This window comes from Cavia porcellus, unplaced genomic scaffold (genome assembly GCF_034190915.1).
Source record: "Cavia porcellus strain 051 isolate PalLab524CR breed Dunkin Hartley unplaced genomic scaffold, mCavPor4.1 scaffold_4, whole genome shotgun sequence".
In the NCBI taxonomy this organism is placed as follows: Eukaryota; Metazoa; Chordata; class Mammalia; order Rodentia; family Caviidae; genus Cavia; species Cavia porcellus.
Genome location: NW_026947487.1, coordinates 115295485 through 115317835, shown reverse-complemented (window position 1 = coordinate 115317835; position 22351 = coordinate 115295485). Strand labels below are relative to the sequence as shown.

At 51.3% G+C, this 22351-nt stretch overlaps 1 protein-coding gene across 3 annotated transcripts in view; it reads right to left on the bottom strand.

The window, feature by feature from the left end:
• Gan (gigaxonin) overlaps positions 1–22300 on the bottom strand; it is a 56568-nt gene extending 34268 nt beyond the window's left edge. Inside the window, exon 1 of one of the 3 annotated variants that reach the window (XM_023567380.2) lies at positions 21975–22300. In XM_023567380.2, the coding sequence (XP_023423148.2) occupies positions 21975–22141 (167 nt within the window). In that variant the 5' untranslated portion in view covers positions 22142–22300. Of the gene's footprint in view, positions 1–21512; positions 21685–21974 lie in introns of those variants that run through there. The other 2 variants (XM_003461954.5, XM_063247705.1) reach the window with 2 other exon arrangements.
• Positions 22301–22351: the final 51 nt, after the last annotated feature.

Genomic DNA, 22351 nt, shown 5'->3' with positions numbered 1-22351 from the left:
AACTGGCTAACTGCCTCAGGGAGGCCGCGAAGCTGCAGTTGGAATCGAGTTTTTCCTACTTTAATGCAACCCACGATCGGAGGAGAGCAGGCTGCACCTGTGTGTCCTGCAGCTGGCGGCAGGATGAGGGGACCTGGGCTCCTGGAGAACTTTTCATGGTTTCCTTTTTATTTTAACCCCCGTGACTGCATTTGCTTTTAGATGACCTCACCGTCATGTTTTCCAGTGAGAGGGACTCCTTCTGAACTGCAGCTATGCCTAAGCAGGTAGGAGAATACGGATAAGGGCAAGGAGGACAGAAAAAGGAGCTGGAATATGAACACTGACCGCCTCAGATGTCTATAAGCACGATCCTCTCCAAACCCTACGGAGAAATGGATCACATATGCAGGGGCGCTCTGAGCTGGGAGTCCGATCCTCAGGATGGCTTAGAGTCAGCCGCAGGAGCCTCTCCTTCCGCCCCGCCCGGCCCTCTGCCATCCTCACTGCCATCTGTGCGCACTGATGCCAACCCCGTTGGAAGACCGGTCCCCAGTCACTGTCCTGCCCTGGCAGGGCCGCCACCCTTATCTGGCCACCGGTGAAAGCAACTGTGCTGGACGTTTCCCGGGCCTTCGCCGACACCTGCACTGTGGCAATGCACGGGACAGCATCATTGCCGGCCTTGTGATGGTTTCTGCACTGACCTCCGAGGTCCAGGAGGCTAGAGTCCTCTTTATCACTATAGTCCTGCAATGCAGCCCAGCAGTTACAAAGAAGAAATGATGCCTAACAATTATTTGTAAGATAACCCTTTGAGCTGGTAGTGGTCTTTGAATCTTTCTTTTTTGGTTCTGGGAACTGAACTCAGGACCCTGCCCTTGCTAGGCAGGTGCTGGCCTTTGAATCTCTGAAGTCCACCTCGTGACCTTTTCTTCTGACGACCTGAGTACAGTGAAGCTGAACAGTATGGGGCTGACCTTTGGAGTCACAGTCTGCCCAAAGCTGAAAGGACGCAGGCCCAGAGCCTCTCACACCCTGGCTGTCACCCACATGGCTTCTCCACCGGAGCTTGGCGGAGGGAGGGGCCTGAGGGTCTGCACGGTGACAGGCCTCCGGGTGACGCTACGAGCCTGCTCTCCAGACTACTGCTGGAGCAGCAAAGCCTTCACTGGCACCACTCGAGTGACCCGGGCTGTGTCTGTGTATTTCTAATCGCACTCCAGATGGTTACTGTATAAAATGTAATAAAAATTAACTATTAGAAAAACAAAACAAGAAAGGCAGAAGAAATACAGGCCCCAATGCTGTGGCTGTTTTTTGTGGTGGTGGCAGTGGGGGTGGGCCTGGGGATGAACACAGGACCTCTGTACTGAGCTCTTACTGTTTATTTTGAGGCAGTCTCACTATGTCCAGGCTATTGAATTTGTGATCCTCTTGCCTCAGCCTCCCAAGGAGCTTGGAATTACGAACCCGGTCCATCTCGCAATGATTTTATCACTATATTCAACAGTCTTAAATCACCATGACATGTAAGAGCTCCTAAACCTACACTGGCCGTCTGCACTTGCATTGTCATGGTCAGCTGACAAGTGGTGGCCCGTGTGGGCGGCCCCTGCTGGAAGAGCACGTGTTGCCCAGAATACAGTCAGACTGAAGCGTCTGGTCCTCACCGAGAGAAGAGCCGCTCCGGGCTGCTGTGCAGCCTTCTGTCCTCGCCACACCCTGCCTCCTCTCCGGGTCACGGTCCCTTCCTGTCCAGGAACCCCGGGAACTTCTTATTCTTACTGTTTACCTTCTTTTTCGCCAACTCTCCAGTTTAAATCTCTCATTCCTGTAGTTTTTGACCCTTTCTGTTTTACATTTCCTCACTATATCTAAACTTCCCTAATCCCTACCAATGAACTGTCCTAACAACCCGGCTCAGGCATTTTCTTAGCTTTCTTAATCTAAAATTTTTTCATCTTGCAAATAATTTCTATCCATTACTCAGATAACTGAGAATTCAATGAACTGTTTTCAAGGGGTGGAGGTGCTGGGCTGCAGCGTTAATAACTGATCAGCAGTTTCTAAAGTTAGCCTATGTGTTACAAATCGCCTGCTCTTTTCCACGTTCTCCAGCCCAACTCCCGAAACCTGCAGGATCATAGGTAAATTTGTCCAAACTCACACTATCCTTGCTTTTATGATTATGTGATATCAGTTTAAAGACTCTTAGAAAGGGCTGGGGATTTAGCTCTCGGCTCAAGTGCTTGTCTGGTGAGCTGGGGTCTTGAGTATGATCCCCAGTAAAAACAAAACCAAAAACCTGCTAGAAAATGCAACCGCAGTTTGAGAATTTTGTTTCTACGGTAGGACTTTCCTCCCTCTCTGCCACTGTCTTCCTCATTTGTAAACAAAAGAGGGGGCAGGTGAGATCTGAGACCTCTCCCGCGCCTGCAGGGTCCTGCGGGGGCCTCTCAGGACCCTGGGCCACTTGTGGTCCACTCCATGGGTCATCAGGACTTAGGGTAACCTTCTTGCCCATTATGCAGTCTGGTTTTCCTCTAATCACTGACCACAGTAGGCAAGTGTGCTTAAATTTTCTATTCTATTGAAATTGAGCAGAATGTGAAACGAAAACCAAATCTGCTTATTCTTGACAATGCTGAAAAAAGTCAGCATGAAAAAAGTTGTTGGCAACTAGTTAATAAACAAGCCAGTTTTTTGGTCTGTTTTGACTCTGAGATTAAACCAGAGCCTGCCACAAAGTGAAAGGGATCCAGACTTTTAAACAATGAAGTCATCGTTGGGCATAATGGAGTCCTGAATCAGCTGGAAAGTTCAATGCATCTAAATACCACAGCAAAGCACTCAGATGGCCAGCCCACCCTCCTGGTCCCAAAGGTCACTGCGGGGGACCTGCAGGCCCAGTACAGCTCTTCTAAGAGGCTCTCTGCTCTTCTGACGCGAGAGCGTGTCTATGATACGAGGGAGGATGCTCCTCACATGAACACAGGAGAATGTGAAGTCCAAGCAGAAGCCCAGGCTCCCGGCGGGGCTGGAGCGATTCTCAGCATCACTCAGAGGGCTTCACGTCGCCCAGACCCACACGGCTCCAAGGGCAGGCTCGGGGTGTGAGGCGAGGAGCCCGGGGAGCCCGCTCATGCCCGTGTTTCTTTGGGGCACCTGTTTCACAGATGACCCCTGGCTTCTTTTGCTGTCTTTATGGAGCTCTCAAAAACCCAAGGGCAGAGGACATGCAGGGCAGGAAGACTGCTCCACACGACACGAAATTGCCCAAGTCCACAGCACAGAGAGGGAGCCGACGGAAACTGGTCTCTGGGTGACAATGACCAGGCAGCCCCGGCTGATAGGGATGTGATTACTGGGGAGGCTGCGCCGTGTGAGGCCAGGGCACAATGGCAGATGCCATTGTACCACTCAGTGCTGCTGAGAACCCAAACTGCTCTAAAAAATAAAGGCTCTTTTTTTGGTACCAGCAACTGAACTCAGGACCTTGTGCTTGCCAGGCAAGCACTGTGCCACTGAGTTAGATCTCTGGCCCGAAGGCTATTTTTTAAAAAAGGGACCTTTTTAGTCCCCATTTGAGGTTTTTCTTTTGCTGTTATCCTCCTGCCTCAGCCTCCCAGTGTCCTGGAATTACGGGCATGCACCACTGTCCGACTTTTCTCTGCTGAGACAAAATGCCTGACACCTAAAGTTAAAGGATGCGGGGAGTGGCTGAGGGGCTCCACCTGACCTCAGCTTTCTGCATGCTCACTCTTGCCTTTGTTTCTTCATGGTCGTGTCCCAGGTTGTTCCCAGCAGCTGCGCTGGATGCGGCAAAAGGGGCAAAGGTTTATTTAGCTCACAGTTTGTAGAGGTTTCAGTCAGTATTTGGCTGGCTCCAAGGCAGGGTGGCACAGCAGAGGGGCATCACTCAGGAGAAATAGTTCATGCAGAAGTTGGCAGCGACTAAAGGGACCACCACAGCTCTTTCTGTAGCTTGCATCTTATCGGGGGTACTCAGGGCAGGCAGCACGCACGCTTTACTCCTAGGCCCTTGACCCTAGCATTGCGCCATGAATTAATCCCAGAGTCACACACTCTAGACCCAGCCCCCTCTGAAAAAGCCCCACCTGTAACGGCATGAGGCTTGGGGGACACCCAGACACAAGCCTAACAACACCAGGCCGGCGCCTGTTACTAGCAGTGGCCTCCTCTGGAGGTTCCGTCTTCCTCCTCCTTCCCGCACTGGGTTTGAGCCCAGGGCCTCAGGCACACCGGGCAGGGGGCCATCACCAGCTACATCCCCCGCCCACAGTGCACGCTTTTCCCTCATTGTTTCCTCCCATTTCCCTCTTTGGACTCAGAGAGATTGTGGTTTCTACTTCTGACCACCAAGACCTTTCCCCTCACACAGATCCTAGAACACCCACTAATCTGAATGGATTCTAACAGCGGTTCCCAACACGGCCTCCAAGAACCTTCTAGAGCGCATTTATAGCCAAGCAGATTTTTGGACCCCATCCCAGACCAAGGTCAGGTTCAAGACTGTGTGACACTTCCCAGCCGCCACCCCCTGGAGCACCTGTCACTGCCCCGCTCCCACAGCCACACCTTTAGTCCTCCGTGGGGTCCAGGTCTGCTCCAGCAACACTCCCGAGATGCTACCTTCCTACAGTACCCACCCTCCCCCCTGTTCTTCCTTCCCAGAATGTATATTATCCTATAAAGTGCACTTGTTGGGAACCAACGTCTGGTACAGGACGCAGACTTACTGACTTGATAATGAGCATCTGGCCAGTCAAGGGAGCGATACCAGTACTCACTGGTAACCCTGCAAGGTCAGTGAACATTTCATTCGGCCAGGAAATTCAATGACCGCGGAAACGGCACCATCAGCCTGCTGAACGGCCATGAGCTCCTCACCACAGGCACCGCGCTGCCCACTACAGCACAGGGAAGCTCCTTTCCCATGCTGGTCCAGGGTGGCCGTGCAGCCAGCAGTTCCAGAGTCCAACGCTGAGCCCTGAACTACTCTGTGCTGCCCAGTGTCCACACTGCACTAACGCGCCTTCACACTGAGGCCTGGATGGACACGGTTTTCTTGTCTGTGCGCAACCTAGCTGCATGCATATCAGTGGCCTCACTGGCTCCCTGCCCACTGACCCTGTGCCGTGCTGCAAACCCGGGTTACAGGGCAATGGAGAAACACAGGGACCAAGAGGAACCTCAGGCAGTGAGGGCTCACTGTCCGGCTGTCACCTTGACAACAGCTCGGCCAAGGGGTGAAGCCCACCCTGCACTAGAGGAACACAAACAACTCCTGCCATGGGCATAGCCACGTCCTCTCCATCCCCACTGCACGCACAGGACGCACAGAAACGCATCCATTTTCCTTCTGAAGCACTGCGTGCACTGCAGAGGAAACATGGCGTTTGTACTGGCTCTGAGAAACCATGTCAATTACACCGGCATCTAGGAGAAATACAGGGGGCGACTGGCTCTGACAGTCAGGTGACGGGCATGAAAACCCAACTTGCCTGAGGACGACCACGGTTTCTGTCGGCCAGCATGGGAAGCGATAGTTACCCAGGGATGGAGGCACCTAAGGCCGCTCTACGCACAGCTTCAGTGATGGTGATGATAGGCGCTCCTTGCCTGTGACCAGACCTGTGCTGTTCCAGCCCCAATGTTACCTCGCAGCTAGGGATTTGGAGTTCCCACCTGGGGGAGAACAGCCACCATGTCTACCCATAGGCTCCGTGTTAACGAAATGAACTGTTAGGGCTCATGCCTAGGAGTTGAGTTTGTGAAGCCTCTGGTACTATGTACTATAAATTCTTTTTTTCTCTGGTCTACGCAGGGCCTAAAGCTGTCCCCCCCACAAAACCTAGTATCATTCACTTAAAGTGATACTAGGTTTTATTGGCTGCTTGAGCCTAATTTAGGAGACCAACTTATAAACATTGGGACACCCAGCACTTGGGAGGCTGAGGCAGGAGGATCCCTGAGAGTTCGAGATCAGCCTGGGCTACAAAGGGAGTTCAAGGCCAGCCTGAACCACATAGCAAGACCCTGCTTCAGAAAAGAAACATTACTTACGAATTATAAGGAGGAATAGTGTGCTAGCCCAGTCACGTCCCTTTAACCCTGCACTGAACCGAACAGTGCTAGCGCTAGACACTAACACAGGCCCACAGGAGGACACGTGTCCACAGGGTGCAGCTTCCGCTTCGTCATGAGAGATCACCCACCCTATGAGGAGGGACATTCCACACTCATCAGTAACTCACCAAAGCACCAAAGTCATGAAAGGCAGAAGGCGACCTCACAAGTCGCCGTGGTCAGCATGGTGCAGCAGGCACTGCAGGCTGCGCACGGAGGGAAGGGCAAAGGGCGGCTCTCAGGGAGCAGTCACGGGCGTGTGTCATCACAGAGGAGCGCGGGCAGCATTGCGCAGGTCCTCCTGCAGGAACACCTGTGCACCTCCCGGCAGACGCCCAGCTGCCCCTCGGGGGCTGCTTGTTTAGAAACAATTTCAGACAGAAGTTTTAAAAAATCACACAGAGCTATTGCATTCCCTCCATCTAACAATTACAGAGCCGACAAACTCCTCTCGGAACTGGACCTTGCGCTAAGCGAGACCCGAACAGGACACCAGCTTCCCCTGAGGTCCCGCTCTGCTCTGGGGTCCCCAGGTCCCCCGGCGAAGCTGCTGTCTCTGCTCTCAGGTTTCTGTTGGCATTGTCTTCACAGCAATCTAGATCTTGATGCTTCACTGCCCAGGTCACTACCCCGTGCCAGGCCCTTGCCCTGGGGTGGCCTCTGTCTCTGAGGAGGCTCTGCATTTGGGGCGGGGACACCGCAGGAGAGGCTGTCTACCAGGGACAACAGGCTCACGGCTGGGCCATTTGGTTAGAGCGGCTCCTGGGGGTTTCTCTGTTGTGAACTCACCCCGCTGCACAGGGGAGGGGCAAACACTCTCTTCTCCTCTAGCTCTTGCCCCGACCTTAGTACAAGCCTGCAGCTCTGCCTTCAGCTATTACTGCTGTAACTTCAAGGGCCATCGTCCCCCCTCCCTCCCTCCTTCTTTTTCCTCCTTTCCTTTCCTCTCCTTCTCTTCTCTTTCTCTTTCGGTCCTGCTCTTCTCCCCGGGCTGCCCTTGAAGTCACCATCCTCCTGCCTCAGCCTCCCAGGCAGCTACAATTCCACCACACCCGGCCTCCATGTGATTTTCTGTTTTGGTCCTCTCTATGAACATGGGAGGAAATTACCTTGTAAAGGAGACCTGTCTCCTTGCTTCCACTGATTCACTCACTTGTTTGCTCACAGACACAGGGACGTTTACTTTATCATTATAATCTACTACTACTGCCGCTCATCCCTGGCTGGGAACACTGCGGCGCTGGCCACGGGGGGGCCCTTGCAGCTGCCCGGCGCCCTTCCAAGGCCTGCCTCCTTTAGAGCCTTCCTCACTGTCTCACACAGGATGCTCAGCTCCCGGCGACTTTCCCTTCCTCGGGCACTGAGTCACCAGGTCTCCAAAGGCGGGGCTTTAGGCATTATCTGACTAACCTCGTTCTGAGCTGAGCGTGGAGGCTGACGGGGACGGGGTGTGAGGCAGGCGGGCCAGCCTGGGTACCAGTGAGTGCGCAGAATGAGCGATGGCCGGATGTGCGCAGGCACAGTGGCAACGCTGAGGAGTGGGGGGCAGCACTGGCACCTCCGAGGGCTCCCAGGTTTCTCTGGGGGGTCTGGTCAAATACCAACAGGCACCGGAGGAAGGGCAAAGGGCCTGGGGACACAGCGGGCACCACGGGGTTAAAGGTGGCCATGCAGCAGGGGCTGGATCTGTAGGCTCAGGAGAGGGGCAGGGTGGCCAGGGAGAGGGCAGTTGGGGTCAGAATCTTGTGCCTGACCAGGGTATATGGGCAGACAGGAAGGACACCAGAAAAACTAACAGAAATGGGACAAAGGATGTGATAGAAGCTTGAAGAGACAAGTGCCAAGGAAAATGATCAACAGTAAGGCGGCAGACAGACTGAGGGGCAAAGACACCTCGATGTTGTCACTAAATTTGGGAATTATATTTCGCAATTTGTAACAGAACAGCTGCAACGAAGGATGAGACATGAGGCTAGAGCAGAACGAAGACGAAACAGGTGAGCTGCAAGGACAGGGCGACAGCGCTCTAAGAGGCTCAGTGTCCCAGTGGAGGAGACCTGCCCCCCATCCTGCAGAGGAGGAGGACGCAGGCTCTGCCTCTAACAGATGTGTTCACCAAACACCTGACACCCCTAAATGCTCGCTTTCCTGCCAGGGAAAAGGAACCAGGAGAGAAGGGAGAAAACAGAAGGACGAGAAGAGGCCCTGAGGCACAGGGTAACAGAGAGAGGAGAAGGGGAGGGACGGGTCTGAGGGTCGAGCCTTGCTCTGCAGAGGAGTGGCTTCAATAACCACCATGCTGGATTTGACAGCACTAAAGTGACCTTCAGAGTTAAGGTTCAGATGTCTGAAATTTTTAAACTCCAATACTATGGATGAAAGGTTGACAAATTACCACTTGCTACCCGGTTTTTTTTTTTTTTTGGTACCGGGGATCGAACTCATGACCTTGTACGTGCCACACAGACGCTTATGTCGCTGAGCTAAACCCCAGCCTGCTACCTGTTTTTATTCGGCTTATGAGCCTTCATATTTTTAAAAGACTGTTAGAACAACAACAACAAACACACAGAGACACAAAACAAGGAAGATGTGGCAGAGATCACATGTTACTTGCAAAGTCAAAAATATTTCTGACCTTTCACAGCGAAGTCTGCTAGGTTCTGCTCTGCATAGCAAATGCACATCACTTAAAATCCAGTCTAACAGATACACAAAACAATAATTCTAGAAATCAGCTCCTGCAGTGACCATGTGATAAGGACAGTTATATAAAATAAGCAGCCGCGCTCCGCCAGGGTCTGTGTACGGTAACACCGACCTCAGGTCAGTGGACGAGTCAGTCTCTGACTTCGGAGACAGCCCTGCAGGCGGGTCTTCCTGTGCTCACAAAAATAAGAGAAAAGGGAACTCAAAGGACTTTTTCTAGTTTGTTAATAGCGTCACTATTTAGAAGGAAAACCTCTAGAAACTGAGATGGTAAGCAGAAGAATGCAAAGCAAACTATTTGAAACAGGGTGAGCTGTAAGAACAGAGAGCTGTTTGGAATTCGTTTACTATCGGTATACCTTTGCAACACCTAAGAGTCACCCGTGCCCTGGGGAGCTGCGGCGATGACCCTACGCATCTTGATTATTTTTGCTTCCCCTCAACCCTCCACCGTTTCCCAAATCCTCTCCCACAAGCTAGGAAGTCTACACAAATAACTACTTAAAGTGATGACTTCGGGCACTACACTGAGACTTAAAAAAAGAGAAGGAGATAGGAAATGACTTCAAGAAAAAAGATGAACCATAAATAATTTGTATATATAGTTTATGACCACAATGTTATATTTAGTACACTGATCAGAACCAGAAATTAATTTAGGGTGACATAAGTAACTGACCTTTTGTAATCTTCCATATTTCTGTATACAGGACAGATTTTTAAAATTTAAATCTAGTTCTAGTAACTTCAAAAGTAAAGCTATCAATAAAATTACCTCTTAAATTTAAAATGCATGTTAAGATTTTGAGATGAATTCAAAGACAGAATTATGATACAGCAACTTGAGAAAAGCGAAAAATTCTTCTAGAATGAAGCAAGCCTGATTCCTTGTTCTGGTCACACCCTGACCTTTTGAAAATACACATAAAAGAAAGACACTCATGCCACAACCTGTCAAACAGTTTCTGAGTTTCTACTTAGAAATCATTTTTCAGATGCTGCTCACAAGAGGCTTCTATGACCTTGAGAGCTATGCAAAAAGCCAGCCCGGGAGTAAGCCCCTCCGATCTGGGCGCTGCTGCTGCAAACTTCCCTCTCGCTGAGAGCTGGCCTGCTGTCCCTCCTGCCGCAGGGGCTGGGAGAGGCTAGCACTACACAAGATCCGCGGGTGCTGCGGTCTTTCCCTTTTCTTCTTCCCAATGGAAAAAGCTGGGAGAATTCCTAGTGAGTTCTCAAACAAAGTGAACAAATTCAAAGGAAAAGTAAGAAGCGATATGAATTTATAATCGTCTTTGTGTCCACCTTTTTAAAGTAGCTTAAGTTGAAGCAGTAAGTAAATGATAAGAAACTGTCTCTGTTTCTCTTTGTTTAAAAAGGAAATATGTAGCCGGCATGGTGCTGCACACTTGTAATCCCCGCACTCGGGAGACTGAGGCAGCAGGACCATTGTGAGTTCCAGGCCAGCCTCGGCTACAAAGCGAGCCCGAGGCCAGCCTGAACTGCATGGCGAGCCTGTCTCAAAAAGACAGGAAAAAAAAAGGAGACATGGAGCAGGAGAGAACAAAACCACGGCCTTAACTACACCCACTGCACTGTTCCCTCAGCAAATGGGAGGCAGCAGCTCCCGGCTGGCTTCTGCTTTGCATACTCATGCTTAATCCTAAACCACTTTTTTGCTTCTGGCACCTCCTTAATTTATAATCCACTGCCATAAACTTCTCCAAACAACTCGAAGCTGCAAACGCCTTCCAAAATGCTGTCAAGGGAATGAATGCTCTCAACTAATTCTTCAGTCATGTTGGAATAAAAGCTCCCTCACTGGAGCTACTACTTCTGAATACACAATTTGCTTTCTTCTTCTCCCAGGCTTCTTGGCATCAGAAATGGATTCTGCTGGAGCCGACCGTGCCACGTAACGCAGGACAAAACCCAGATTCCTTTACAGTGAATCTGCCATGAGACAGTCACTGTGTCCCTCTCTGCTGGCCCCAGCATCTATCCAGCTATATGGTAAAATGCTTTGGCAAATAAAGCATAGCCTATTAACAAGTGGCGTGTGCACCCGGGACTCCCATCAGCCTCATACACTGCTGTGGATACTCAGATCTATGGAAGTCCCACTACGGCCTTAGTGCCCCGAACCTGGAGAGAGGACACGGCCTTTAAAACATCCAGCACACAGGGCCCCTGCCTGTCCTACTCGAGAAAGGACCGATGCACGCCACATCTGAGGTGCACACTGCACACGCAGGGACCCGAGGTGGTGAGGAGGGTGGACTGTTCAGCACGGAGACAGGGCTGGCTGATCGAGGTCTTGGGGAAGAGCTCGAATTCAGCTGCCAGAAAGCAGCAGGAGATCAAGAAAGGCAGACAAGACACGCAAACAAAAAGGCACACACAGGCGTGTAGACAGGGCAGCACCGCTGGCTGGCGACTGTCAGAAGAGCGTAATTAAAGAGTTCCAGCAGCGCCACTTCAGTCAGATACGACAACTCTCAGGCTGTTATCTCCCCTTGCCACTTAAAAACAGCTGCGCTCCACGTTCTCCCTTCCCTCCCTGTCCCCCTCCCAGGAGAGAAAGTCCCCGACTGAGGGACTTTCACAGTGCACATTCACTGAGGCGAGCAGATCCCGGGGTAGGCTCACTGTCTGCACTGACACTGACACTGTCACGCTGTGTGCTGTGTGACAGCAGACAGCAGGACGTGCTCCTCACAGCCCAGGATGTGTGGAAGCAAGAGGGGTACAGTGGTGGCGTGGAAGGACTGCCAGGGTGGGCAAAGCAACGACTCGGGACCCACGTGGAGGCCCCCCACTGTACCGCAGCACTCCTTTAAGGAAACTGTGACGGTGAGAACAGTTCGTCACGTGTTTTTGAGTGTTTGGCTTTTCATGCTTTATACTGCATAGTTGTGGCAAAGGTGTGTAAGACTCACCTTGCTGGGCTTACGAACGTCCTCCCAGAGCCGAGCTCACTGCTAGGTTGGGGACTTCCCGTATGGGGAAGTTTTGGGGACTGAACCCAGCACCTTCACAGGAAACGCCTTTCCCAGTCCCCTTTCAATTTTTATTTGTAAATTTTGAGATAGGGTCTCAGTCACTGAGTTGCACAGACTGGACTTTACCTTGTGGTCCTCCTGCCTGGACCTCTCAGACTGCTGGGGTTCCAGGCCAGTGCCGCCGCACCCCACTTCAGCACCTCTGTCTGCTTCATCCTTAGCTCCCATGTCAACTGGCAACCAGCTGGCTCCTCCACCACCCCCAAGGTCGGCTGCCACTCTGGCACCCGAGACACTGCGGCCCTGTGCCCACTGAGTCACCCAGCAGCTCTGGTCTCAGCTCTTGCCAGCCCATCAACAGGCAGCAGCTGAAGCACAGCTCTTCGGATCACTAGTCCCGGCTTTGTGAGTACCGACCAGTGACTGGTACAGCCCAAGGTCACCCGGCACCCCAGACGGCTGTTCTTCCCCGCCTGCCCGTCCCAATCCTCCCATTCCTGGAAGAAGCCGGGACCCAGCCGTCAGCCCACTCCCCATGCTGCCTACACACCCTGTCCCCTGGGTGAGCCCTGGCCCCTGCTCCATGTGCCCACCTGCCACCCTGGTCCTCCAAGGCTTCATACACCCCCCCACACACACACCTGGAGTGCTTCAAAAAACTTCCACGTAACTAAAGTAGGTTTTGTCTCATACTATAAAGAACTAAAAGGCTTTTTCACAACTAATCTATCTATTTGAGCAGATTCCAAACTTTACAAAATCATCCTCAGCTGTCCATACAGCATGCGAGGATGCGTGCTGGGCATGCTGGGAGCCAGGAGGTCTGGGAGCCGGCCTGGGCTTTCCTTTTCCCTGCCACAAGTCCCAGAGCAGGTGCCTCTGAGCCAGCCTTCTAGGCAGGGGACCCCACCTCCTGGACAACCACAGCTGTCCCGTACCCAGCCCCCTTCCATGCTCGGCTTCTGTAACGCAGTCTCACTACTGCAGCTCGGGTGGTCTTAAACACTGTGCAAGACCCAGCATCCCCCCAGAGCCCCGAGATGCCTACCCAGCCTCCCGGAGCCCCAACTCCCCACCACCCTAAGGCACTGAAAGGTGTCTTTTTGCTCCTTTCTCCTGCCTTCCCTCACCAGCGCCCCACTAGCAGCCACTGGGGACCCAGAAGTGGGGCAGTGAGTGTGTCAGAGGGCAACTTCAGCCCGCCCGCCTGACCGGCCACACGCGACCTCTGCCTTTCTCTCCCAGCCCAGCGCAGCAAGCACAGTGCTGGCTCTTTCCACAGGACTTGAGCATCCTGCCCGGTGGGCTACAGCAGCCACCGCGCCCTCCTCTACTTCACATGTCCCCTTCAGGCCACTCCACCGCCAGGCTATCAGACTGCTTCCTGTGGATACAGTCATGGCAGTGCCACATGAGCATCTGAGAACCTCAGCCAGGCCCCACAGGCTCTATGCAAAGAAAAGGGTGTCCAAATGTGACGAACCGGGAGGACCGATGCCACAGGGAATGGTCAGTGTGCCAGGGAATAAATGTCTAGAACAGACTTTCAGAAATGTCTACTTCCAGGCACGCCTGTCATCTCAGCACTCGGGAGGCTGAGGCAGGAGGATCGTTGCAAGTGCGAGACCAGCCTGGGCTACAAGGGAGCCTGAGGCCAGCCTGAACTGCACAGCAAGACTGTGTCTCAGAAAGGCAAAAACAAAACAAAGCAAAACAAAAACAAAAACACCTATTCTGTTCCCCCTTCTGAAATTCTGACACAACCACTAACACTGGAGTATGCCACATTGAAACATTAAGGGAACATCTAAAGTAATTTTAAAATCTTTATTTTCATATTTATTTCCTTCACTGGCCTCATAGGGGTAGCAAAGTAAATGGACTGGCTCAGGGCTCCGCCTACCCGGCCCAGTGTGTGGGAGACCTCCGAGTGCTCACTCACAGGGCTGGCAGGACCCGGGAGTGGAAGTGGAGCGCGGGGAGGGCGCCGAGTGAACTACTGGGGTGGGGCGGGGTGGGGTGGGGGTGCAGTGCTGAGGCCTCTCATGCCTGTGTATTTGTTTCTTGAATGAATGCCTAAGCCTGTAATAGACCCCAACGATCACACTGATTACACATGATCCCGTTAAGGTGCACCATGCTGGATGAAGTGAGACCCACTGATTCCACTAACTGCGGAAGGCGCTAGCTCCTGGACTGTGTTATTGATGACCCTGAGCCCACAAGCATGCAGGTTAGGGCCGTGACGGTACTGCTCAAGACTGCCCTAACAGCTGCGGCAGGGAGGCCTATCCCCCAGCTCTTGTCCTACTCACATGAAAGGGACCAAAGGAAGAACAAACCAGAGCGGAGGGGAGCAAGAAGAGCGTTTACTTCCTCCTCCCTCCCAAGCACAGGCCCGGGACTGGTGTGCAGGAGGCAAAGCTGGCGGCTCTGCTTACACTGTGAAGGAGACCAGACCCAGAGCTGCCTCCACGCTGCTACCGCTAGAGTCGGTGCAGAACCCACCCAGCTCCAGCCCAGACAGAGGAGCGGGACCTGTCTGGGGAGCCCAGCCCACAGAGAGCCAAGGGAAGACCGGCCCACTGGACAGAGGCCCCGCCAGGTTCCGGTTCCACGCTGAAGGAGAACGTGAGGCAAAGAGCACATACAGCCTAGGTGACCTTTCCTCTAAGGATCCTCGGCGCGCTTTGAAATTCCGCCATCCTCAAATGCCTGGCTTCATCTCTACAGCACGTTCTCTGCATGTTGAAAGAGACAACCTCACGTCCTGGCCGTGAGCTTCAATGTGTGGCTTCCTCTATTCAGGGTCTGAACAACACAAACAATTTATGTGGCCTAAGTCTGCAAATATTCTGAGCTCAGTAACACTGAACAGAGGCACGGGCAGTAGGTTACTGGTGCATGCTACAGGACTGTGAACAACACACCTCCTCATAAACACCTGCCAACATAAACATAACCAGCTTTCAGACTGCTCCTAAAAAGACACAGGAATACTTTTATAGCGGAAGGAACCACAGAATAACTATGAGCAAATGTATACATCAGGCTTCTATATCCATTAGCACAATAACTCCCAAAGGAAAACAAAAGAGTTTCCCTTTTTGGATTCCAACATGCACCACTGTGATTTTTCAAAATCAATCTTTCTGTGTTCAGTTTATGATGTACACTGCCTACCAAAGCACTATTGCTTGAAGGCTACATTTGTTTTTCTAACAAAATATTTTACCCAGATCGTATTTCCCCTAAGTGTTCTACCTTCCTAACATCTCTGGCAAATTCCTGTACTACAATAGTAGATGACAAACGCTATACAAGCTGAGAATCCTTTACCCCAAATGGCTGGGACCAGAAGCGTGTTAGTTTTCTGAATTGCTAAGATTTGGGAATATTTTTCCTACACAAGATGAGATGTCCTGGGGTCGAGACTAAGTCTAAATACTCAGTTCATTCATATTTCATATAGTCCTCATATAGTTAGCCTAAGGGTACATTTACATTACATTTTTAGTGGGTCTGTGTTCTGATTAAGACCACTACAGGAGATGAGGTATGGAATTTTCCATTGTGGCACTGTTGGTGTTTAGTTTTAGATTTTAGAGCACTCTAGACGTTTGGTTTCAGGCCACTCAATCTGTCTGCTGTATTTCATCTTATTCCCAAAATAAGTTTGTGGCGAGCTAGGGCATTCGCCATTTATTGGCCCGGAACAATGGAAGCAGCCAACACCAGCCCACAGCTCTGCTGCCAAGTCACCCTCAGAGTGGGAACTTCGGAGGGTGACTTAACTCTGCTCTTCCGAGCACACGGGTCAAGACCTCCAGCTCAGGGGCCGGGCATCTGGCTGGACACGGGCCCTCTCCCCGAGCCTCAGATCTCCTCCCTCTTTGGACTCCTTTGGCTTTGGAGCCAGAGAACCCACGGGAAGCACTCAAATTCAAGGCTGCAGCCAGAGCCCGCCACCTGTCACCCCCGCCCCGCCCTCCCCCTTACCCAGGATTCTAACTTACAAGGCACTCACGTGTATTATAGCTTCAGCACACAAAATGATAGCCTTCAGAGGGAGATGCAGCTCCCTGAAAGGCCGACTGCACAGCACTCAGGAGCCAAAGGGCTCCTCATTTGTCCTAATTATGCTCCTTTATGGCTTATAAATAGATTGTAAGTCCCACTTTGATAGCTTGAGAAGCCCTGACTAGCACTTTCGACAACGGACAAGGTGGCTGTAATCCGGAGGCTCGGTCTGTCTCATCCAATTCTAAATCCCGATAAACCAGGGCCTTATGTGGAAAAGCTTGTACTTAAATCTCTACATCAGCAATAGAAATTACTGTAAGGATGGTGAAGGGGACATACAGAGGACAAGTCAAGAGTGAGGACTTATTAGCTAGACAAATAGTGTTAATTACAGCTAATTTTTATCACTATTACTCAAGACAACATTCCTCAGGACAGCTCTCCGATACAGCCAAACACGCAACACTTCCCTTCAAGGCAGACTCACTGGCCTAACAAGAATTCTATTGATTCGTTTGGTCATTTGAAGCCCTCCCCAAACCTCTGGAGAATGGAAGCAGCCGCGGCTCCTAACGGTGGCGACCGCTGTCTCACACAAGTAAACAAGCATGCATCTCTGAGCTGAAGGGGCAGCCTAGTGCACAGAAGTACTTCTCTGAAGCTACACACAGCTAAACACTCAGAGAAGACAGGGTTCAATCAAACAAGATTGCAAATACAAAAGAGGAGAGAGGACAGGGGACAGGAGACAGAGAAAGGGAGAGAGAGTCCCTTTAAACTACCTGACTGTACAAACTTGAGGACAGACTTTATCTTTGAAGCAGCTGTAGGGAAGCCTTCTAAATGGTGGACAAAAACAAAAGGCCTAGATCCATTCATAGCTATGAGGCTCCACTTCTGTCCCACACCAGAGTTTGACAAGAGAGGGAGCCGGTCCACATGATTCACAGAGGGTGTGGTGTCAGCAGGAGACTCCGGACCTGCAGCTTCTAATCGAACCCCTTGGCGAGAAGAAACCTGGCAGGCTCCAGCTGCTGGTTAGAACTGCAGGACACGGCTCGGCAGCCACAGCAGGGGTGAAGACTAAGACCTCAACACCCCAACAAGAGGAAGAAGGACCAGAGACGTCACGGGAAAGGAGCAGCACTCTGAAGTCACCCTGCATCCCAACACTCTGCACCATCAGGACCGATACGAGCAGTGAAGCCACACTGCTGCTGAGAGGCTGCTTGGTCCTCCAACTAAATCAGTCAGCACGAGAGAACTGGGGCTGGCGGCACCCCCAACACAGGAGACACCAGTGCCCTGTGATGGTAGGCCGCCTGACAGATTTCAGATACGCGTAAAACGGATGCTGACGTCTCCATGCTTCTCTGAAACAAGCCCAACAGAGGCCACGTTAGCCTTCCTTGGTAGCTGCATCAGCTTTACCCATTAGTCAAGTTTAAAAACATTGTTTTTGATAGGACATGTCATCCATATGGTTCCATGCACATAACTCATCTCAATTCTTTTCAGGGGGAAATTTTAGATCTAAGTGACAAAGCTGTATCCTCCAATAGGCCGTGGAACTGCCCACGTTAACAGTGACACCCGGACTGACACAGCAGAGCCGCCAGCGAAGTTCTGCATACCAGGGAAGGGACCGGTTTCCACATCAGCGCATGAGGAAGACGTCACTGAGGCCACAAAGCCATAAACCTGGAAGGAGACTCCTCACAACACACGCCCAGGCAGCAAGACTAGAAGAGCAGAGCGCCACACAACTTAGACTTCAAGGAAGTTTGTGCTTCATGGGCACAACCAACCGCATTCACGGAGGCAGAGAGCAGGTTCCAGAAAAGTTGTTCAAGGTGGTTCAGCCAGTGCTGAAGAGCGAACCTTTCAGAGCCCAGCACCAAACTGCAGGCCCAAGCCCACTGACGTACAGCGAGGTCCACCGCTATGATTCAACTGAAAACTGAGGTTCAAGTTTAGAAAACACTGAGACATTAACATCTTCTGTCAGAAAAGAAAAACAAATGCCATAGGTTCACTACTGCTGGCCTAGGCTGAACTTGAGGCCCAGGGTCTCATGCCACCATTCCTGGGCCAGTTTCCTCTTAAAAAACAAATAAACAGAGGGCTGGGGATTTAGCTCAGTGGCTCAAGCGCTTGCCTGGCAAGCACAGGTCATGAGTTCGATTCCCGGTGCCAAAAAAGAAAAAAACAGGACCAGGGATATAGCTCAGCTGCAAAGCACTTGCCTGGCAAGTGTGAGGTTGTGAGTTTGATCCCTGGTACCAAAATAAACAAAAATATAAATAAAATAAACTGTGCTGTTTAAAACAAATAAACAAAAACAAAAGAAAAAAAGAAACCCACTAGGACTGTTGGCTGACCCATCACAACACCCAAAAATCTTGGGAATCCTGTTTTACTGTCCAGGCTTGAAAACCAAACAAACCAGTATTGCGGTAGATGCCAGAAAACCCTAAATATCTGCTCAAAAGTGAATGCAGGACCAGGGACCTGTCTAAAGTCATGACAGTGTCACTGAAGAAACACAGAGACCAGGGCTGGGGATTTAGCTCAGTGGCATAAGCACCTGCCTTGCAAGCAGGCAGTCGTGAGTTCGATCTCCGGTACCGCTAAAAAGAAAAAAAAAAAAAGTGTACAGAAACACAGAGACCAATTTCAAATTGTCTTTACATACATCACACACCCCCAAAACCGCAGCACAGAACGTGTCTGAAGCCTCCGCCTCGTCAGTGGCACTGGCTGGCATCAGGCCCTCACCACAAAGCATGGTGGCACTGCAACATTCCAAGAAGGGATAGTCCTGGTCTGCAGGGCAGCCTCTCCCTGGAGGACTCGGGGCTGCTGGACGGAGAAGTCTGGGTCGGTTTATCAGTCTGCTCAGTCTTGCCATGTAAAGGGCCTTGGCTATGGGTCATCTTCCCAGTGAGCCAAAGGGAACCAGAAGGAGAATTGGGAAGGGCGTGCTGGGAAAGTGGCACCCACCTCCAGGGGGAGCCCGGAGAGGCCCCGGGAGGTCCCGCCTGCCCTCCGGGAGCACCTGTGCTGTAAGGCTCGGGGTGCACGCTGGACACAGCCCCAAGATTCAGATGCCTTTGAGCTTATGAGGAGGATGTTGCTGTGTGAGCACAGTTTCTCCCTTTTTTCCTTTCATACTGAATGTTCTTCTAATATCGCATCACTGCCAACCAAGGCTGTAAAAACAAATGCCAGACCAAAGAAAAGCAGTGGAAGAGATGAGAGCCATTAGGTTAGGAAATACGTCAAATGAGTAGCTTGAATTCTTAGTGCGACCAAGCTGGACTGACTTCCTTTGAATTGTATACAGAAAGCAACACACGGGGCCAGGGATTTAGCTCAGTGGTGTAAGCACCTGCCTGCCTGTTCTGAGTTCGATCCCCAGTAAAGACCCTGTCTCCAGACACACACAACATGCACAAGGCTTCCAATTATACAACTTCAGAGCTCAGGGGCAGTTACTACACCAAAGCCAGCTAAGGACGCTCAGCAAAACCCAGGCTTTATACAACTTCAGAGATTATCAAACTTTTGAATACTGAATTTATCTGTTAATCATATCTAAATGTTTAGATGTCGAAAGGAAAAAATAAAAAACACCAAGTTCTAAGACATTTATTTTGTTTCTAAAATGCCACTGGAACAAAAACAGACACAACATTGTAAAGGTTCCAATTACTGGTAGTAAGAATTATTACACAGTTTGTTTCTAAGCAGTAATAAAGAATTCAACTTCTTTAGATCTGAAATCGATAACTTTAAAGAACCCAAGAAGTAAAAAAAACCAAAACAAAACAGAACCCAAGAAGTTGGGTGTGGTGGTACACAAAGCCAGCCTGGGCTACAAAATGACTCCAAGGCCAGTCTGAACTGCATAGCAAAACCGCGTTTCAAAAAGATATAAAAAAAAAAAAAAAAAAAAGACAGAGCCACGAGAAAATTCTACCACTTCAACAGCCAAATGAAATTAAAGTGATTTATTGTTCGATGAAGAAAAATATGGATGGATTCATATATATTGGCAAATTATTTAAAATAGCTGCACAAAATGGTTGAAAATGAAAATGAGACAGTAATGTAAAAGAGTTTGATATGTATTTAAATTACAATGTACTATAAAGCCATCAAGCTGTAGGTTTACACAACAGTCATACAAGTAATGCGGTAACTTGGTTTGGCAGGGGCAAGAGATGTGGCATCATACACCTGGTGTCCAACCCTACCTTGTTCAATCATTAATAACTAGTGTGACCTTATAACACACATTACAAATGGCCACTGAACTCCCGTTTTCCTAAGAAAGTGACAGAGCCAGCCCATGGGAGGTCCCTCCTGGACAGCAGGTGTCACTGCCTTTGTAGACCTGTGTGCCAGCCTACGGAGTGTTCAAAACACTCTTACACACTTGGTTCACAGGCGGCTCAAAGCTGAAATGAGATGAAGGCACATTTTACCCTTCATCAGACTGTCAGACTAAGAGACTAAGAGCTGGAAGCAAACTAAGTCATCATCTTCCAACAACTCACAGCTAACAAAGTAAAAGTTGGCCCCAGGAAGCAGTCTTCAGCTGGGTCCAAAGCTCTTTGAAGTCAGATACATGCAACTGCTTGGCTACCACGGGAATGGAAGAGGGCCAAGCCTCCAAGGTCCATGTGCTGTGGTGGAAAGGCAGGCTGGCAGGCAGTGATTCAACACATTTGCTGAGCCACTTGGTGTGAGGGGCCCGGCAGAGAACAAAAGAAAAGTCTCTGGCCTCACTGAGTTTATGCTGCGGTTGGAAAAGACCCACAAGTCAAATAAGTAAAACACAGGGTCTGTTACAGAGGTAAGTGCTGTGGAGGAAAATGAATGCAGATGCCAAGTACATATTTTATGACTTGCAACTTAGTTCTTTTAAGCCAACTAGATGTCATTTAAAGAACTATAACAATAACAGAGCTAAAGTAGTTTTTCTAAGCACTTCCTGAATAGGGATTTCTTTGGATACAGGAAGTCCCTGGCCTGCTGATCCAACTTGATACTGGCTGCCCTGACTTCAGTTAGGAGCAGTCACACTGGCCATCTAAATTCCATATGACCACCCTACCACCAACACCAAGAGTGCAAGCACAATTCCAGGAAAGAGCCAGGAGAAGTCAGAAGTTTCAGGGATACCCAAACGGCTTCTGAGTTAGCACAAATGTCCCCTAATGCAAAGGTTAAGATGCAGTTTGTGTGCTGCGTTCTGCTGGGTCAAAGCAGTAAGAATACAGCACACACCCTCTTGCTTTTTCTGTCCTGTCATTTCTAGTGACATTCTCTACCATTAGCCTATATTTAACCAGCTTATTGGGCACTTTCTCCAGCTTTTGCATTTTCTCCCTTTTTATTAAAAGAGCAACCCAGTTTGTAATTCAGTTGCTAAAAGAAAAGATAAGCAGCCTCCTACAACATCTGACATGCCTTATAAGCACTGTTCTATCAGCCTTTCATGAACCTGGTTAGTCCAGGCAGCAAATCAGGTTAAGCTCTGTTTCATGTAAGCCTTAAGATGCCCTTAAGGATCTCACGGTCCGAGGGTGAGGACTGCATCAAGAGAGCTGCAGTGGGTCTCTCAAATCCGCAGGAGCTTACTTCAGCGTGTGCCACAACCTCTCTCTTCCACGGAGCTCTCATCAGAGTGGAAAGTCACGTCTGGGAAGAAGAGGGTCCCCAGCCTGGGGGTCGGGGTTACCCATCCCAAGGGACAGCACTGAGCGCCCCGCGCGCCCGCCCACGCCGCGCGGAGCTGTTTGTGTCGCTTCTCTCCGGGGAGGGGCGTCGGGGCGGCCGCGAGCGCCGGCGAACTCGCGCGGCTCCGCCCTGCTCGCCCGCACCGGGTCGGGGGCCTCCAGGCTCCGAGGCCTGAGCGACCCGGCGGGGTGGGCGCACGGGGAGGCCGCGGAGGAGCCTTGGGCTAGGTCCAGGGCGCCCGCGAAGATCGCGAGCCCGGCCCGGGGGTGGCCGGAGCCGCTGGGCCCCGGGCTGTCGGCGGGAGGGACGGCGGGGCCCGGCGCCTGGGCTCGGGGACGGACACGCCCGCCGCGTCCCTCTCACCTGATGTACGGGCTGGCCGCCGCCAGGATGTTCTTCTGCACCGGGATCTCCTCCCCGTCGAGGACCAGGTGCGCGTCGCAGAAGCGGGACTCCTCGCGGAAAGAGCTGAGCGCTCGCAGCAGGCGCGCGGCGTGCTGAGGGTCTGACACGGCGCTGCCCTCGGCCATCGCGGCGCCCGCTCCTCAGCGGCCGGTCAGGCTCGCCAGGCGGCCGGGTCCGACCCCTCGAACCGCTCGCGTCCCGGCGCGCGCTCTCTCCACACACTCGGCGCGCGCGCGCCCGCCTTCCCGGCCCGGCTCTCAGCACTCCAAGGCGAACCTGGAGCCCCCAGAACGCGCCTGCGCCATCCGAGGCGCACGGAGCCGGTACCTTTAAGG